Source organism: Zophobas morio, unplaced genomic scaffold (assembly GCF_036711695.1).
Source record: "Zophobas morio isolate AGI-343-1 ecotype UQ-CSIRO unplaced genomic scaffold, CSIRO_AGI_Zmor_V1 ptg000030l, whole genome shotgun sequence".
NCBI lineage: Eukaryota > Metazoa > Arthropoda > Insecta > Coleoptera > Tenebrionidae > Zophobas > Zophobas morio.
The window spans coordinates 13,516,403-13,536,980 of NW_026972135.1; the positions used below are offsets into that span (position 1 = coordinate 13,516,403).

At 32.1% G+C, this 20,578-nt stretch overlaps 1 protein-coding gene across 1 annotated transcript; it reads left to right on the forward strand.

Annotated features, from left to right (window-relative positions):
* Nucleotides 1–1,276: 1,276 nt before the first annotated feature.
* LOC135138617 (zinc finger BED domain-containing protein 5-like) lies at nucleotides 1,277–3,133 on the forward strand. Its single transcript, XM_064068595.1, has one exon. The coding sequence runs from the start codon at nucleotides 1,277–1,279 to the stop codon at nucleotides 3,131–3,133; it is 1,857 nt and encodes a 618-aa protein (XP_063924665.1).
* Nucleotides 3,134–20,578: the final 17,445 nt, after the last annotated feature.

Genomic DNA, 20,578 nt, shown 5'->3' on the forward strand with positions numbered 1-20,578 from the left:
ATTAAATAAACAGCTACTCGTATGTGCTAAACGACGTTCATTAAGAATTTAGATCGGTGGAGGCTGTGTACAGTAAATTGACATATTTTGATTGTCTTTGATACATTCAGGCGCGTTGGTATTTGAAACGTCAAACTTTCGAATTTTTTGAAAATAAATGTGCAAAAACGTTTTCTCTGTGTAACATAAAACATTCATGATTACGGCCTACTTCCGAGATGGGGTAGCCATTGAAGGAGGATGGCCTTATAATTTATAACAGTGTTGCTGTTTTACAAGAATTCCAACAAAATTGTCCAGATTTTAATTTTATCGTTGCTGATTTTTACAACGTTGTAGACACTGTGTGCGTATTTCGTGAAACAGGCAATATTAAAAAAGGTGCTGGACGACCAACAGTGTGTACCAATAAAGTTGTGCAGTGCACTGCAGGTGATCTCTTGAACATCTCAATGATGATAACTTGTTGGATTTAACATTCTTTTCTGATGAAGCTTGGTTTCATCTCCCCGGTACTTAATTTGTGTCAATTTGTATCACAATTATGAGATTTTGCTTTGTAGGTTATGCTAACTTACAAAATATGAGATGTTGGGGTGCTGAAAATCCACATGTCTTTTGTGAAACACCACTCCATACTGTTAAAATCGGTGTATGCTGTGCAGTGTTTCGCAGACGTATCATTGGATCCAAGTTCTTTAAGAAGACTGTAACAACACAAAGATATCAAAACAATATCCTACGGTGCCACGGCACATACAACAGTGGACATTCAAGAAATATGAAAATATTTTATCGATATAAATTACATTATGATAAATTTCTTAAAAAATATTTAAAACTATAACTTATTATTAATTTGCAGTGTTCATATAAAAATTGTATTTTTCTATTAAAGGACCGAAAGCTGTCATTAGCAAATTACAACAGCGATTCTCAACCTTTTCATCTTCGCGACCCATTTGCCAATAACAGTTTTTATCGCGCCCCCCCCCCTCGATTTGCGGGTTAATAAAACGACAATCACTGATTCTCAATTGCTTTCTATCTCACTTTCTGTCTCACTTTCTGTTGGTACGCCGCCACGTGTATATTATTTGCGGCTTTGTAAAAATTTCCGAATTCTCTCGAACGATCTGGAACGTCTCCGAACCATCCAGCGCATATAAATGCAGTGTTTCGTTCGTTGCTAATTAGTGCCAGCCAAACACAGCGTCGTAAGGTAAGTCACACTCAGTGATCCGGTCAATGTTTATCGAGACGTTAATGCAGAATCATGGAAAAATTTTTAAGTGGGCGTAAACAGGTATTACACGATGGTGAAGCATCAACAAGTGCATTGACGAGGGTGGTTCCAAAAAGCAAATCGAGAAAATATTCTCAAGAATACATAAAATTTGGATTTACTAGTACGGAAGTAAATGAAGAAGAAAGGCCTCTGTGTGTCATTTGCTCAAAAATTTTGGCAGCAGACAGCATGAAGCCTAATAAACTTAAACGCCATTTGGAAACGCTTCATAGCGAATATGTGAACAAACCTCCACAATTTTTCGAATTAAAATTGAAATCATTTGAAAAGCAAAAAACATTTTTTAAAAAATCGTTGTCTGTACTTGAAAAAGCTTTACTTGCGTCGTACAAAGTTTCATATAGAATAGCCAGATGTAAGAAGCCGCATACCATTGGCGAAGAACTTATTCTACCAGCTGCAATTGAAATTGTAGAAACTATGTTTGGAGATAATTTTACCAAACAATTACAGTCTATACCTCTATCAAATGACACTGTTGCACGTCGAATTAGCGATATAGCTAACGATGTACAGCATCAACTCTTTGAGAAATTGCATGATAAATTGTTTTCAATTCAGCTTGATGAGGCAACAGATAGCAATAAAGATGCTCATTTAATTGCCTATGTTCGATTTTGTGCTGGTACGTCAGCAGTAGAAGAACTGCTTTTCTGCAAACCAATAGAACTCAAAGCAACAGCACTTGCATTATTTGCTATTTTAAATGATTTTGTAAACGAAGGAAACATAGAATGGAAAAACTGCGTCGGAATATGCACCGATGGTGCTCGTGCAATGTCTGGAAGATTCCAAAGTATGCAAACACTTGTGAAACAAAAATCTCCACAATGTGTATGGACGCATTGCATGATCCATAGAGAAGCTTTGGCTTCCAAGGAAATGAGTCCTGGTTTGAATATTGTGCTAACGACGGTTGTAACAACAGTAAATGATATAAAAATGAGACCTTTAAAATCCAGAATATTTTCTGAACTTTGCAAAGACATGGGTGCAGTACATTCATCGTTATTATTTTATTGCGAGACGAGATGGTTATCACGGGGAAGATTTTTGCAACGTGTTTATGAATTAAGAGAAGAAATCGCCATTTATTTAGAAGAGGAACACCGACCGGAAGCCGAGAAGTTTCGAGATTATTTATTTGTTATGAAATTGAGCTACTTGGTCGATATTTTCGAGAAATTAAACATTTTGAATCTTCAACTCCAAGGAGCAAACACACATATGTTAGATACTAGTGATAAAGTTACTGCTTTTTGTAAAAAATTGGAATTGTGGAACAGAAATGTAAAGCAAAAAAACCTAGAAATGTTTCCAAACGTGGATGAATGTGTTAAAACTTACAAGGTTGAAGAACAACATATAAAAATTGTTTTTGTAACCATTGAAAATCATCTAGCCACGCTGGCAAAGAATTTTAAAAAGTATTTTTTTGCTGATGAGAACTTGCTAGCAGGTTACGACTGGGTTAGGGATCCATTTCAAAACACTCCTGATGGCCTCTCAACTGCTGAAGAAGAAATCTTCATAGACTTCACGGCAAGCGGCGAAATCAAAAGACAATTTAATAACAAACCACTCTTTGAATTTTGGGCAAGCTTGGATAATGAGTTCTCTGCGCTGAAAACAAGAGCGCTACGTATACTACTACCATTTTCAACATCGTACCTTTGTGAAACTGGATTTTCTGCGATGGCTGCAATGAAGACAAAATATAGATCTCGACTGAATGTAGAAAAAGAACTTAGAGTGTCAATTTCTCAAATTAAACCGCGTTTCGAAAACCTTTGTGCGGCTAAACAGGCTCAAGGGAGTCACTAAGAATAACCATTATTTCTGTATTTATATTTAATTATTTAGAATGAATTTTATTTACTTTTTTTTAAATATATTTCTTTATTTTTTTCAATAATATATTTTATTTTTTTTAATAATATATTTTCTTATTGGCTCGCGCCCCCCCTCTGGTGTTATCGCGCCCCCCTAGGGGGGCGCGCCCCACAGGTTGAGAATCGCTGAATTACAACAATCAGTTTAACTGTTTAATAATCATACATTTACGCAGTTAATTGAATGGAAAATACTTCACTACTTAAAGGAACAAATAATAATATTAATTAGTGTAAAATATTTATAAACGCTCTCATCTTAATTGACCTCCGACCACCTGATTAAGTACATATGTGTCCTACGTTACCACACATAATTTGATAATGGAGAAATCATTAACACTTTTCTTTAAAATCGGTAGTATTTTGACAATTACACCAGCTTATTCTAAAAACACAACACGTTTTCAAAAATTCTATACTTATGTGCTGGTGGTTTTCATAACTGTAGCAGCGACAGTATCAGTTAAAAATCGAGATTACCCCAGCTATTGTATTTACGCAAAAATTGCCGTAAATTTATTAACCGACGCAAATCTTATAATTTGCACAAGCACATTAGCATTGGCTGTAGTTGTGTGGAGGAAAGATGATTGGCAGAAACTAATGGAAAATCTGAAGACAATGATTTCGTTAGGAAATAAAAATAAATTAGAAAGAAATATAAAAATTCACTTGATTACTCTTTTTGTCGATTTTGTAATGATCGTTCTTATTTATATCTATTGGAGTGCAGCTTATCATGGTTTTATGAAATATGTAACTAGCTATCTTGTTCAATATTGCCAAAGTTATATTCTTTATTGTTACACCACTTTTGTAGGTTTTATACTGAATGTAATAAAATCACATTACGTATACTTGAACACAATACTTCAACAAGAAGTTATGAAACCTAACAATTGTTCAAAAAGAATGTTCCTCACTCTGACGAAAACTGAACGCACTATGTATTACCTTAAAGACACGGCTGATAATTTTAATAACGCTACAGGCTGGTCCACTGCTCTTCTTATTTCGTACACCAGTCTGTATATACTTAACAATTTCGACTACATTTACCAAGTTTCTGTAAATCATGAAATCGGCATGGGTTTCCATATAATAGCTGAGGGATTTTCGGTTTTTCTGCTATTTGTAAGTAGCAGAAGCTCTTAGCAATAAGTTGTACTAAAAACATTTGATTTTTAGGTCAGAACTTCTACAGTGATAATAAAGTGTGATTTGATTTTACACGAAGCCGAAAAAATTCTTGACAACTCTTACATCTTACGACGAAATTGTTACGGTCTATCAGACTCCGAAAAAAATCGATTAAAGGAATTCAGTGAATCCGTCCTACAAAATTTGCCCAAGTTTTCAGCAGCTCGGTTTTTTAATATTAACAGATCCACTATTCTTAGTATGTTAGCTACAGTCATTACCTTTTTGATTATTATGATCCAGTTTCACGGTAGCGCACAGTAATACAATTCTGGAAAATTCAAATTATTACCCACTAAAAAGAGTTAAATGTTGTCTTTTATTTATGAATATTAATGTTATTATTAAGCATAGAGTGCACCAAATTTGTGTTCGTTAGCTGAGTACAAATAAATGTCATTTCTGAAAGGCATTAAAGGCAATTTTATTTAAACTTCTAGAATGAGGTTGTTCAGGGTAATGTGACGGACCAATGTGTTTTCCTGTTTACCTTGATCACCAAATTGTAAGTTCTAAATTCCCAGTTTGTCATAATATTAAATTAAAAATTTAAAAAATGTTTTCTGATTTCGTGTTAGAATATGTCTTAAGAATGAGCAACGTAAAATGAAAAGGAAAATTTTAGAAGAACGGGGTGAATTTAGAGAAAGTAGGAGTTTAGGAATGAAAGATGCTTTGTTCGTTAATCGCTAATTGCCTAATTCTTATTAATTTATAATTTCGTAATATCACTGTAAATACCGGGTTTCTATAAGTGATTCTATGGTCGAAGTAGATCATGGAAACGTGCCGCCCATCACTTTATGGGGACTTTACTAAATGCCCAAGGATTCACGACAAATACCAGACGTATGTTGTGGTATATGCTCGAATCGTCTCAAATCATCAACAACTTCCTCAGATACTGAAGATCTTCCAGGAGATTTCCCTTTGTTGACACTGCCAGTTCGAACAAATCCCTAATGTGCGCCTCTAGCGATGTTTCTTGAATTTGCAAATACAGAATACACCCACTCTCGCTTTACGAATGTCCCATTCCGATAATAAAGACATAAAAATAAAAGTAACTTTCTAAAGTCGTTTAAAATCTTTTAACGTGACTTTCGTAACGACTTACTTAAGCAAGGTAGCTGACCGAATCTAATCACAGAGTAACTAGGGAAAGATTTCACAAAAATATAAAGAAAACTTGGTTGTAATCAAAAGTATAATTTGAAGAAACTTATATTTTTGGTGATTATCTAATTAGTTGACACATTGCGCTATATTACGAATTTATGAGTTGCAGTGGGCACAAAATTTGTGTCCATTTTTCAGTCGTGGAACTGGATCATTATAATAAAATATGAAGTTACACTTCCCAAAATAGTAAGCATCGTTGTTCCATTAATTTGAAGAAATCTAGCTGCAGAAAATTTCGGAAAATTTTCCAAAATTGCACTGATGAATTCCGAGAGTTCTTTTTCTTTGGCTAAATAGGTTCTTCTAATTTTATATGATAACGACAGAATTTTGTCCGCTTCTGTTAAAACCCAGTCACACATCATTATCATAGTCATCGTTCCAACCTTCAAAATGATCAATATTGTTTCAAATTCGGACAACAGTTGCATACTTACGAGAGTTTTGAGTAAAACGAAAGCATCAGTTACGATTATTCTAGTATTATCCACTTTCCAATGCTGAGTTAGGGTAAAAATGTTGTCAAAGTGGTTGAGTATATGAAGAGTTGTATAAACGAGTATTACAAATATTGGCCACCCGAAAATACTGTTATAAATATCGACCGTATCTTTCAAAAGATACAAAGTCAATTTTAGTTGCGTCAATCTACATGTAAGATTTACTTTGCAATCTTTCTTTTTTTCAAGAATTTGTGTCAAAGATTTAGTTATAAATTCATATTTAGCAAATATTTGTCGACCAATCACATATAGGAGTGTATTGTAACAAAAAATGCTGTAATCCTGTAAATAAGTAACATTGTATCTCTTTGCATACACGAAACCGTAAAAATTTAGTCGTATACAAAAAACCACGGTTAAAACTGTTAAAGCAAAAATTTGCAAAACGAAAAATACGCAAAGTATGTGATGATTATTCTTATTATTATCACACTCCGAAATAATTTTTAAATTTTCGATTAATTTCCTCCACTGTTTTTTCTTCCAGAAGCTGGCAGCTCCAACCACATAAAAACTAAAAATCAACAAAGTTGCATCAAGTAGTACGTGTTCAGCAATTTTGATGTTTATAAAATCTTTGTAGACCAGTCTTCGGTTAATTGAAGAAATTATAGTTCCAGTGGTAAATGCAATAAAAAGAAATATGATGTACGCTTTGTACCAACATGATGGATGTGGATTTTCGAACGATGGAGTAATTCCTAAAATTTTTCCATAACTGAATATAATTTTCAACGATTTCATCTTCGACTAACTTTCCAAATTAAGGCCATGGTTATTCGTGACGGAAACATGCGATTGAGAATAAACAAGCTTCGATAGCTTTTTCAATCAAAGTTTTGTTATTGTTGTTTTCAGCGAGTTCTGACTATGAATTAGTAATGATACTTTCATGTCAAGCAACTAGAACATGAAGTGACGTATTTTCAGTTTTAAACAGTTATATTATTGGAAAAAATGTGAAACATAAATAATTATTAATGATAAGAAAGAGTTGAAGAAAAGTGTATTGTACAAATAACAGTTGCAAAATATTTTTCTTATTTTAAAAATCCAAACAATTATAAATTTAGTAACTACTGTGACGTAATTGTATCATAACAATGAAAAAGCTAGTCACAGTTCCGAAGATATGTAATACAGTACAACGATTTATGTGGAAAAACCTGGCAGCGGAAAACCTAGGTAAATTTTCTTCAACACTTGTACAGAATTTCTGAAAATCAATTTTTGGCGTGTTTTCAGTACAATAATTCCTCTTCAGCTTGTATGACAAAAGCAAGATTTTCTCAGCTTCCTTTACTACAAAGTCGCATTTGAAAATCATGGCTATAGTTCCACCCTGAAAACGATACATATGAACTATAATGAAATCATAAAATCCAAATCGTACACAAGCTAAGATCAGTATTGCAACGTCTGCTGTGACTTTTTTTGAAAAATTGTAGCTGTGATGACTCGAAGCACTCGCTGCAAAAATGTTGTCGAAATGGTTAAGAATGTGCAAACTTGTAAAAGAAATGATGAAAAAGATCGGCCATCCAAAAAGTTCGTTGAAAATGTCGACACAGTCTTTGAGAAAACACAACGACATTTCAAGCTTCTTTAATGAATACTGACGACTGAGAGCTGAGCTTTCTCCTGTTGTAACTAGGTTTTCCATTACTGTACTTATTTGTTTGTATTTCAAAAACAAAATGCTACCAATAAGATAAAGAAAAGTGTTGTAAAAGAACACCATGTAGTCTTGAAGATATACAACATTGTATCTACGAACATAGTCTAAACCACCATTTTGTTCGTATCTGATGCAATACGTAAAAATGAATGTTAGCAGTCCGAGTATATTGAAAACATAGAAAGTCAAAACGTTGCTGGAAATTTGTACATCGGTAACATTTTTCAGATTGTCTAAAAATTTTTGCCATTCCTGTGCTTTCCAAAAAACTCCTATTAAAACAGCGCATATGTTGAAGATTAGTAAATTAACGTCCATAATGATGTGTTCTACTATTTTAATGCCGACAAAATTTTGATAAAATCGTCTATTCACAGTTGAAATTGTCATGCCAGTTGAAATTAATAATAGAACGAGAAAGCCATAGCATTTTCGTAGTAATGACGCTTTTGGCTCTGTGTATAATGGAGTTAAACTAAGAAAATATCCAATTATAAAAACTGGCTTTAATTCAGTGGCCATTGATTCTGTCTATTGAAACGTATAAAACTAGTCGATGGAAGAATGAATGTTGTATTTACCGAGTTGTGTACATTTATAACAATTGGTGTAAATCGCTGGCGGAATAATTTATTCTAGGTTGTTTTCGTGGAAGTGCAGCTGATATAAACACTAATTATTTATTTGTTTTCCTTTATGGAACTTCTTGTGAAAAATCAGTGTCTTTTTTCATTGATCACTGATTGTTCCTATGACAGAAATGTAAATAAGTATGGATGAATGAAAACATGAGAAAAATAACAGTTTTTGTAAGAAAACAAATTATAGCACTAATAAAACTGAACATGGGGCACATTTAGGAGTAACGATTCTGTGTGAATTATTAACTGTATACGTATACTTATTATAATATTTATAATACATATTTAATTAACATAAATTTCTTGGTATTCTTTTAAATACTCCTGATTGTTTGGCTAATTCTGTACTGGGGGAAAAGCTGAAATGTCGAATAACTGATTCTATTGCACTGAGTCAATAAGTAGGTATTGTAAGGCACAATTTTTTCTCGTGCTGAATTCGATAAATATAATATTTAATTTGGTTTTAATTGCAGTGTTAGTTCATGCGTTCTGTGTAACGAAGGCAATTTCCGGCCTATCGAGAGCCGCGACAAGAGTATCGATGACCGGGAAACCTTGTGAAAACCGCGCCGCTTCGTTTCGAGACACTTGTGCTGGAGCCATTCCGGAATTGTGAAAGTTCCTGTGTGTTCCTCGCACGCCGTTTTTGAGGTTCACGCCCTTCCGTATCGTGCTGTAAGTACTGAGTACGGCACTGCATGCTGATGGCTCACCATAATCCAGCGAATTTAGTGTATTCTGTATCGTTCTTGTTTTTCTTCACCATCGTCGTGATAAACCGTTTTGGCGCATCGTCCCCATTTCAGCGTCGTCGCCTCCGCAGGAACCAAAGAAGCACCGTTCTTGAGCGGGATTCATTTAGTTTTGTTTTTTGCAAGTTTCTTTTAGTTGGTTTTTATGTATTTAGTGTTGTAGCTGGTGGATAGGCAATAAAAGCCCGGAGGTTTTAATTTTAAGCAGAGTTTTATTTTTATCTCGCAAATCCGATTGGAATACCTCTGGTGTTTCCCGCCCGTTGAAGGCGCTAACCTGTACCGTGAAAGTACCCTTCTCCCCAAGAGCATAAGTTTATAGATTTATAATCCACCACTCAGTTGGTTAAGGTGTTTTTAACCAGATAATAAGATTATCTCCTCTTTCTTATTTTTTGCCTTGATCGTAGGCTATCAGTGTTTTGTCAATTTTAAGTTACCCTGAACGCTCCCTGGATGTGAAGCTTGTGTGTTTGTGTTTATCCCTTTTTCTACTTCCTAGTTCATTACATGAAAATGACTTCTTGTGCTAATTGCAATGTGGCTTTTGAATCAATTTGTATTCATTGCAATGTGATCGTTGGCGTAATCCAATCCACGATAGTTGTACTGACTTAACTAAGAATATTATAAAAATTACTAGAGCTAAAACCAAAACTTTGAAAATAGTTTATAATACTTGCAGCAGTAATATATTATTATACCGGGTATATGGAAAATGGCGGATTAACTCTTCAATACGTTATGTACGGGAGTTTCGGAAGTCCCAAAAAAATAATAAAAAAATTCTTTATGATGTAGATTACAAAAGAAACGTAATTTTATAAAAGTAAAATTGGCAACACTGCACACACCTAATATCTCCGGTTTATTTTTTGACTTCTTAGTAATTAGAATGACTGAAATCCACTTTTATTTTTTTGGGGAAATAGCCATAACAACCAGTACCTAGTCATTAATCGTTGTGCATTATCTATATATATATACGTATCCAACCGTCGTTACCAGACCCAACATATTAAACAGACGTTACCAAGCCCGGCTGTTTTTCCGAGTATAATATAATAAATTTAATGGTTTTTGCAATAACAAACTTAAAAAAAAGTAGAGGGGTAAAATTATTTCTTGAAAAAAGTTAACACCATATTCATCCAACGTTACCAGACCCACTATGTCCAACAGCTTTCTCAGTCCCATTTCAGTATAAATAACACAGTAAACCGACGTTATCAATCCCGACATTGTTGCCACATTAAATTTATGGAAAATCGCTTCACATTGTATTGATCTGTAAAATTTCTTGTGTATCTTGAAAGTTGGATGTACAACCAGTGGATATGCAAAAGTGTCACAAAAGAAAATAAGAAAAACCAAAAATATATTTTATCTGCCTGTCTTTTTGACGCCATGAGTGCCATGACAAACGGATAACCATTAATAAAATTAACGCCAAGGCGATATTTTTATTAACAGATATGCAAGTTTGATAGACATCAGTAACATTTTCTTTTTACTAGTTGTACATCTCTATCGAGTTAGTTCAACCAATATTTGGATACCTATTCCCACCTAAAATTTAAAAAAAAACTATAAAATAACATAATTTTACACTTGCGATTTATTAATGCAATTTTTATTTGACCTTAGGCGTACAGATTTGTAAAAAAAATGTTAGCACAAAAATTTTCTAATTTATTTCATAAAGTTTTTAAATGAAATTTAAGCTTTTCTTACACATAACATAAATCACAAATTAAGATTTTTTTAATATTACAATCCTAAAAAACTCGAAATTTTAACCACAAAATGGTACAATATGTGTTAGAAACTTTAAAATTAATTTAGAGATCTAAAATTGCATATTTTTTAAGAGTAACTTTAATATTTCAAATTATTAATTGAAAAATTTAAGAACGCGAAACTAGTAATAAGAAGACCCTCTTCAAAAGAGTTACAATGCTCCATAGCAATTATTTAATCAATACTTGTTAATAAGGGCGATTAATAACCGCCTATTAACAAACGAGTTGGTTGCAATACTTTTCCGGTGATTGCAATTTCATACACGAAACTTCTAAAAATCAGTTTCAAATTTCATGATATTTATAACATTTAAATAAAAAATTTCACATCAAGTGCGCGGGGGTATATCTGATTGCTGTATTAACCCATTAATTATAAGTCGTTTATTAATAGCCGTAATTAATGAATGATTTCGAGACAGAATCACCAAAAAATGTTTTTAAGCCTAGCTGGCAGCTTTAGAAGCACAACAAAATGCTCTATAATTTTCTGCAATTTTAAGCTTGTCTCTGTCTATATTGTTAAATAGAAAAAAAATAATTTAATGAATTATTGGTACTCTTAGTGTCAAAACTCAATTCATAAAATGTTTGCAAATTTACAGGCCCAGTAAAGTATCACTGTCGAAGGATCTCGATCCCTTAATAATACTTAGCGTGGCAAACGCTACAATGAAATTAGTGCATGTGAAGTCCATGTGTCATTTTAGTTTTCGTGTACATATTTTGTCTGAACCATATGAATTCTGCAAAATAATCCTTATGCTTGCTGAGCCACATTTTAAGACTTTCATCTTTCTCTAGATTGTCTGTTTCCCGTCTAAGTATACCGGGTGTCCTACGTAACGCTTTCGGGCGCAACTCAGGTATTTTTGAACGGATTGTTATGAAATTTGAAATGTAGGTATTTTGATAGGTGAGGATTAATATGAAACGGTGAGAATAATCATTATCTTGAAAAAGTAAATTTTCCATGCCTTAATTTAATTTTGAAATAATTAAGTTTAATTAATTTGCATCACTTGATTAAACATGAAAAATAAATACTGTATGCAAAAATTCATGTCCGAAATACGTCTGGTTAGCCAAACCGATAAATTATTGCGAAAATAATTCCAAAAATTATTAAAGGATAGGTAGCTATGAAACAAAAAACTGCTATCCTCGCATTTTGGACACCCTTGCGGGAATTTGATACCTCTTTGCCAAGCGTTATTTTTCGAATTTTAAGAAAATACTAATTTTCAGTCATTAATTTTTTTGAGACAGCTGTATAACCAAATCTAAAAAATATTAATGCAGTGATAAATCACAAGTATAAAGTCATCATATTTTGCATATTTAAGATAGGATTTATTTAGCAAAATTTTGAGCTGATGTCATCAATTGTTCTTTAGGGTGGATTAGCAAATACATTTTGATCAAAGATTTACCATGTTTATGATAATTCAAAAAATACGAATAAAATGCGGATTTATACCGCAAAATTTTGATGTTTCATAATTTTGATTTTTTCCAAAAATCTGCACTTTTCGGGTAAAACTCAATACGGAGTCATAAACTACATGTGTAGGACTATGTTTTTTCATACAATTTAAAACCCATTTACTATGTGCAATTTTAAAGTGACGTCATCACATTATTGGTGAGGACGATTAGACAAATTTTGGTTAGCGTTTTACCATCTACATGATATTCCTAATATACTCGTAAATACAAAAATTTGACAACAATCGCCCCGCACTTTCGGAGATTATCTGCCTAATAAAAATCAGGGGCTGCAGACAGACGGACAGACGGAAATGGGAGACCTATTTCTTCGTCCTGTAGGGGTAATGAAAGGTCGAGAAAACGTAGAAGTAGAAAGTCGGCCGATGGACTTGATTACAATACTTCCTTTACTTACGCTCAGTAAGTAAAAAATCAACTAAATGCGAAATTCTAACGAACAGAAATAAATAAAACATTTACCGACAAATATATTCATTAAAAAAAATTAAAAAAAAACTAAATGTTGCTTTAAAAAGATTGTTGTCAAAATCTACCAATAGATGTACAAATTAGATGTAGCTAAAAGAATGATCTCTGTCAATTAATATTAAGTGAGGATCAATTAATTTAGAATATAATCAAGTTCCTATCTTCAAATAAAAATTAAGTAAAATATGGATGCGTAGATCATTATAGCGAATTTGAAAATAAGAGAGGATTAAAAAAACTACACTTACAGAAGTATACAATTTTGCACTTTTCAAATTACATTCAGTTAAACGCTTTGGTGACCTGACCTGACCACGTTCATTATAACTGTAAATGCTCATTCACAATGGGCATAAAGCATAAGGATGTCATAAGCATTAATGCATAAGAATTTATGTTTAGTGCTCTATTATGCTTCTATTCGTTTACAATGAGCATAATGCTTAGGACATCCTTATGCTTTATGCCTATTGTGAATGAGCACTTATGCTCATTGTGAACGAATACAAACATAGAGCACTAAACATAAATTCATATGCATTAATGCTTATGACACCTTATGCTTTATGCCCATTGTGAATGAGCACTAAGGCATAATTATGCAAAATTTTGAGGAGTCGTTTCCTAATTTCTGAAATTAATTATCAAATGTTGTATAATTTTTATATATTTTTCAAAAAATTTACATATATCGTCTACTAAATATAAATACAACGATCTGATTTTAAAAAAATAATTTTTAACTTTCATTTGCTTTTATCTACGACATACAACTTATGTTTTTTAAATGACACCAGACACTCTGAATATTTTTTTAAGATTCATGTAGAGATTTTTTCTAAATTTATTGATGTATCATAGTGTACATAATACGTTAATATTTTCAAACATTAATAATTTAATACATCATATTTGCAATAAAATGTCTTGAGTTAATAATGTTTTCGTATAGAAGTTTAATTTTCAAATTTAAAACTCCTATACATTAATAAGTGTTATAAACCGTGTTAAACTTGCTATGTAACAAAAATTTTGGTACATTTTTCCGTCACAGTTACCTTGCTAAAAAAATTAAATTAATTTTTACCACAACTTTTTAACAAAATGCGAAACATGGTACATCAATGTATTCAGAAAAAAAAATCACAAGAATTAAAAAAAATATCTAGGATGTCATTTAAAAAACAAAAGTTGGATGTCATAGGCAAAAAAAAGAAAGTTAAAAATCAGTTTTACAATTAAGATCGCAATACATTTAAAATTATTCAATTTGATCTATTCAAAAAAATAAGATAGCTACGGTCCCGGGCTATTTTTTTTCGAACATATGGTATATTTAAACTAAAAAACCTTATCTTTATTATTTTTATTAAACATAAGGCTGAATTATGTATTTAGTTAATTAGCATTTTACTCCTGTCTCCACGATAATCCTAAACTGTATCTAGAATTTCAAAATAATCTGTATAGTATATAATTTTGGAAATTGTCTCTAACAGGAACGGCGGACAAATGACAATGAAAGACATAATTTTTCATATTCTAGGTCTAATAAGAGTTATGTAACATCGAGAAAACATGAAACTAGCCATTCCTCAAACGATTCATTGTAAAAATGCTTTATTAATTCAAATAACATATTTTTACTCATATTTTTACTCAATGCAAGCAGTCAGATACAAGTAGAATAAGAAAAGTACTCATGATTTTCTTAAATACTGAACTGATCTGCTAGAATGCAGTGTTGCAGATTTACGGATCTGGTAACGTTGGTCCGATGTGGACGATTTTATGCAGGCAGATATTATATACAGCTAAGCGACACGACGCCCTCTGCAGAAAAGGGGAATGAACTATTTCTGTATAAAATTTGACGTTCAACAGTTTTACCAGACCCACTTTTTTATTTCAATTTTTAATTGTACTGGGCCCAAGAAGGTGATATACATGGTTAAACGTTATCAGACCCGAACCCGGGTCTGGTAACGTCTCAAAAGGTCCGGTAACGTTTACTAGATATAGCGAGTCGGGACTGTGTAAGCGGTATAACAACTATATATATATATATATATATATATATATGTTAATGATAACTTTCGACCTCAAATTCTCTCACGTATATATACTTTTGGGCTCAAATTGGAAGTTTCGGCCTCGCCGTAGCTTTTGAGGCCGAAGTGACTCACACATTCAACGTAACATTTGGACTCACGCATATCCAGTGACATCTTTTAACAGTAATTTTAACAATTTTGGTTTGAGAAAAGATTGTTAAGTATAAAAGTTGGTTGCATAGATGATTTACTTAACAAAGCTAATATTATGACTAGGTTTTATATAAATGCGGGAAGTTGTTTGAAGGTAGTAATTTCCAGAAGAATGTTGGAAATTTATCTAAAATTAAAGAAAATATAAAGCAACTGAAAACAATTGGACAGTAGAAGAGCCAAAAATTCAGAAAGAAGTTAGAGAGTAAGAAAGAAAAAAAAAAGATACACAACAGCTATAGAATGTAAGAAACGGAAAGTTGAGGACATGGAATGAAGACAGGGAAATTTGGATGAAAAATTTTACAAAGAGAGTTGGAATTAACTGAGCAAGGAAGCATAAAGAGAAGGGGTGGTAATTATAAAAAAAATAGAGAGGGAATGGAAAAGAAAAGCGGGGAGGACAAATGGGGTTTAAAATTGCTTGTTTGAAATATTGCATTATTAAGAAAAATAAACAGAATTTATTTAATGAGTACATAAAATTTTGATTTTGTGTGATTAACAGAAACATGGATACTAAAGAGTAAGGGGAATAAATTGAACAAGGAAAAAGGAAAAGTTGAGGGTGAAGCAAGTGGGGGATCCATAACAGGGGTGACAAAAGATATAAAACAAATCGAAGAGCGGGTAATAGAAGTGGAACGCATAGTGGAAAGAAAGATAAAAGAAAAAAAGAATTTGCATATTGTATTGCATTGGAATTACAAAAAATTTGAAGAAAAAAATTTAAGAAAAAATTGAAGAGTCTAACGAAGAATTTCTTCTGATAGGAGATGGTTTTAACGCCAAAATAGGCAACAAAAGCAGGGAATATAGCGGAGAACGCACAGAAAAATCTAAAGATAAAATTTTAAATAAAGACAGAAAATTTCTATGGAAATTAATTGAAGAAAGAGTTTGGTAGTCTTGAATGGGGTGAAGGAGGGGGATGAAGATAAAGAATTTACCTGTATATGTAACCCAGTAGCTGATGAAGAAGCCGAAACATTTAAATTAGGAGAAAGAATTGATTCCGACCACATGCTATAAGAAGTAAAATTGAGGGATAGAAGTAGAAAAGTCGGAGTCACAAATAAGGAAGTAGATAAAAAGGAGAAGGGAACTGAGCATTATAAAAGATGTTGGAAATTGAATTCAAAAGAAGTAAGCTAAAATAAAATAGAAGAATTAAAAATAACAACTGAAAAAGCAGCAATAAGAAAAGCATTTATAACGAAGAAATCAGAAAAGAGAAACAAATGGCGGGTTAATAGATGCAGAGATTTAAAAACATAAGAAAGAAAATGTTTACGAAGGTGTAAAAAGGGAAAGATAAAAAAGAAGAGTACTGTCCAGCAAGAAATAATAACAGGTCGGTGTGAATAAAAAAAGAAGAGATTCCGAAAGAAGAAATAAAAAAAAAGCCATAAAATCAGAGCAAGAACCAAAATAAGGAAAAACAAAAACATGATCAGTGAAGAAATGCTAATAATACAATGGAAGTACCATTTCATGAAACTAATGAGTGGAAATGAGAGTACTGTAGCGCAAAAGAGTTAAACCGAGAATGCTGAGAGAGAAAGAATGGCCGAACATTACAGTGGAAAAAATATGGAAACAAGTTGGAGGGTCGAAAAGAGGGAAAAGACCAGGGAGGAATGGATTGGTAAATGATGTATGGACGTTTAGAACGGATGATTTGATTGAAAGACTGTGTGAAATAATGAATGAGATGTGGAAAAGTAAAGGTCTCCTCGAAAGTGGCAACAAGGACAAATATGTCCAATGGCGAGTATAAAGGAACCTAGGTACAATGGGGGTTATACTCGTCTAAAGATAATATCAGAAACAACGCCAAGGTACCTAGAGAGAGAAAGAACGAAGGAGAAAAAGTAATTGCTAGACAGAGGGGTGGACATGAAGAAAGAAACAATAACTTTTGCTTAAGCGAAAGCAGAAGAATATATAGGATGTGTGGAGAAGTGCAAGAGACTTTAGAATACATGCTACAAGACTAGAGCGAAATTAAAGAAAAAAGGAAAGTATAACAGAAATATTGAATGAAGATGGAAGAGAAGCAGGGTGGATGAAAGGAGTGGAAAAGAGCGGAGTAAGGCTGGAGCAAAGGGCATGCGATAAAAGAAGTAAATTGTAAAATCCTTGATTGTTGACCATTATTATTGCTATATCACACCAAAATAGTATAAATAAAAATAAATAATTGGCAGAGTGGTGAACTATCTAGCCTAAAATTATTTTCATCTTTTGTACAATTCGGCCTCACAGAATCGTAGAAAACAACTTTCAAACTTACAACCCAAGCTAAAATTAACTTAATAGCAGTTATTTTAATAACAAATAAGAGAAATAAACCTACAAGAAAAAGTCATAATTGTGTTATTAATTATGAAGTAACTATTAAAAAAATCTAAAGATTGTGATGCCAAAAGTTACTTTAAATCAAATAATGGCTTTCATCCATAGAAACTTTTGGCCTCATAATTACATGACGAATAACTTTCGGACTCATGTGCTAACATACATTAAAGTAAAAGGTACATGAATAAATCTAAAATCGGAAACCCAAAATTTGGTCAAATCGAGGCAGTAAAATTCATGTGAATCAATATTCGGTGCTATATATTCAGGCACACCCCCAAGTGTAAAGATTCAGATTTTTTCCATAAAACGAAACATTTTCTATAAGGTTAAGACAAAATTACGACTGTGAATGGTAGAAGTATCTGTAGACGCATTCATAAAAATATTTTTTATTCAAAGTTAAAGTGATAATTTAAATTTTTTAAATACTTGCTACTTAGCCAAATATAAAGGACGACAGGTCCAAAGTTGCTATAAATGAGCTAATTATTTTGATATGTTTGTTTCCATATTAGCGTGGGTATAAATTTGGGTTAGGTAGTTCAGCAATCAAACAATTATTTATTTTTATTTATACTATTTTGGTGATACCAGTTTCAGGGTTCATCCCCTTTCTCAGCCACCTCGTCAGTAGACTTATAACACATTAAAAATGTCAATATTTGGTTAGATTTTTAGACCTATTAGTGTTAATATTATCTGGAAATTGATGTGCCGTTTTTTGATCCTAAAATACTTGATTTTTGACCATTATTCTTGCTATACCACACGAAAATAGTATAAATAAAAATAAATAATTGGCTGAATGTTGAACTATCTAACCTAAAATTATTTTCATCTTTTGTAGACTTTGGCCTCACAGAATCGTAGAAAACAACTTTCAAACTTACAACCCAAGCTAAAATTAACTTAATAGCAGTTATTTTAATAACAAATAAGAGAAATAAACCTACAAGAAAAAGTCATAATTGTGTTATTAATTATTAAGTAACTATTAAAAAAATCTAAAGATTGTGATGCCAAAAGTTACTTTAAATCAAATAATGGCTTTCATCCATAGAAACTTTTGGCCTCATAATTACATGACGAATAACTTTCGGACTCATGTGCTAACATACATTAAAGTACAAGGTACATGAATAAATCTAAAATCGGAAACCCAAAATTTGGTCAAATCGAGGCAGTAAAATTCATGTGAATCAATATTCGGTGCTATATATTCAGGCACACCCCCAAGTGTAAAGATTCAGATTTTTTCCATAATACGAAACATTTTGTATGAAGTTAAAACAAAATTAGACTGTGAATGGTAGAAGTATCTGTAGACGCATTCATAAAAATATTTTTTATTCAAAGTTAAAGTGATAATTTACATTTTTTAAATACTTGCTACTTAGCCAAATATAAAGGACGACAGGTCCAAAGTTGCTATTAATGAGCCAATTATTTTGATATGTTTGTTTCCATATTAGCGTGGGTATAAAGTTGGGTTAGGTAGTTCTGCAATCAACCAATTATTTATTTTTATTTATACTATTTTGGTGATACCAGTTTCAGGGTTCATCCCCTTCCTCAGCCACCTCGTCAGTAAACCTATAACACTTTAAAAAAGTCAATATTTGGTTAAATTTTTAGACTTATTAGTGTTAATATTATCAGGAATTTGATCTGCCGTTTTTTGAGCCTAAAATACTTGATTGTTGACCATTATTCTTGCTATACCACATGTAAATAGTATAAATAAAAATAAATAATTGGCAGAGTGTTGAACTATCTAACCTAAAATTATTTTCATCTTTTGTAGACTTTGGCCTGACAGACTCGTAGAAAACAACTTTCAAACTTACAACCCAAGCTGAAATTAATTTAACAGCAGTTATTTTAATAACAAATAAGAGAAATAAACCTACGAGAAAAAGTCATAATTGTATTATTAATTGTGAAATAACTATTAAAAAAAATCTAAAGATTATGATGCCAAAAGTTACTTTAAATCAAATAATGGCTTTCATCCATAGAAACTTTTGGCCTCATAATTACATGACGAATAACTTTCGGACTCAAGTGCTAACATACATTAAAGTACAAGGTACATGAATAAATCTCAAATCGGAAACCCAAAATTTGGTCAAATCGAGGTAGTAAAATTCATGTGAATCAATATTCGGTGCTATATATTCAGGCACACCCCCAAGTGTAGATATTCAGATTTTTTCCATAATACGAAACATTTTGTATGAAGTTAAGACAAAATTAGACTGTGAATGGTAGAAGTATCTGTAGACGCATTCATAAAAATATTTTTTTATTCAAAGTTAAAGTGATAATTTAAATTTTTTAAGTACTTGCTACTTAGACAAATATAAAATACGAGAGTTCGAAAGTTGCTATAAATGAGCTAATTATTTTGATATGTGTGTTTCCATATTAGCGTGGGTATAAAGTTGGGTTAGGTAGTTCTGCAATCAACCAATTATTTATTTTTATTTATACTATTTTGGTGATACCAGTTTCAGGGTTCATCCCCTTTCACAGCCACCTCGTCAGTAGACTTATAACACATTAAAAATGTCAATATTTGGTTAGATTTTTAGACTTATTAGTGTTAATATTATCTGGAAATTGATGTGCCGTTTTTTGATCCTAAAATACTTGATTTTTGACCATTATTCTTGCTATACCACACGAAAATAGTATAAATAAAAATAAATAATTGGCTGAATGTTGAACTATCTAACCTAAAATTATTTTCATCTTTTGTAGACTTTGGCCTCACAGAATCGTAGAGAACAACTTTCAAACTTACAACCCAAGCTAAAATTAACTTAATCGCAGTTATTTTAATAACAAATAAGAGAAATAAACCTACAAGAAAAAGTCATAATTGTGTTATTAATTATGAAGTAACTATTAAAAAAATCTAAAGATTGTGATGCCAAAAGTTACTTTAAATCAAATAATGGCTTTCATCCATAGAAACTTTTGGCCTCATAATTACATGA

Bases quoted from the DNA above. Each gene is read 5' to 3' on its own strand.
- LOC135138617 (XM_064068595.1), top strand. From the start codon at position 1,277: ATGGAAAAATTTTTAAGTGGGCGTAAACAGGTATTACACGATGGTGAA.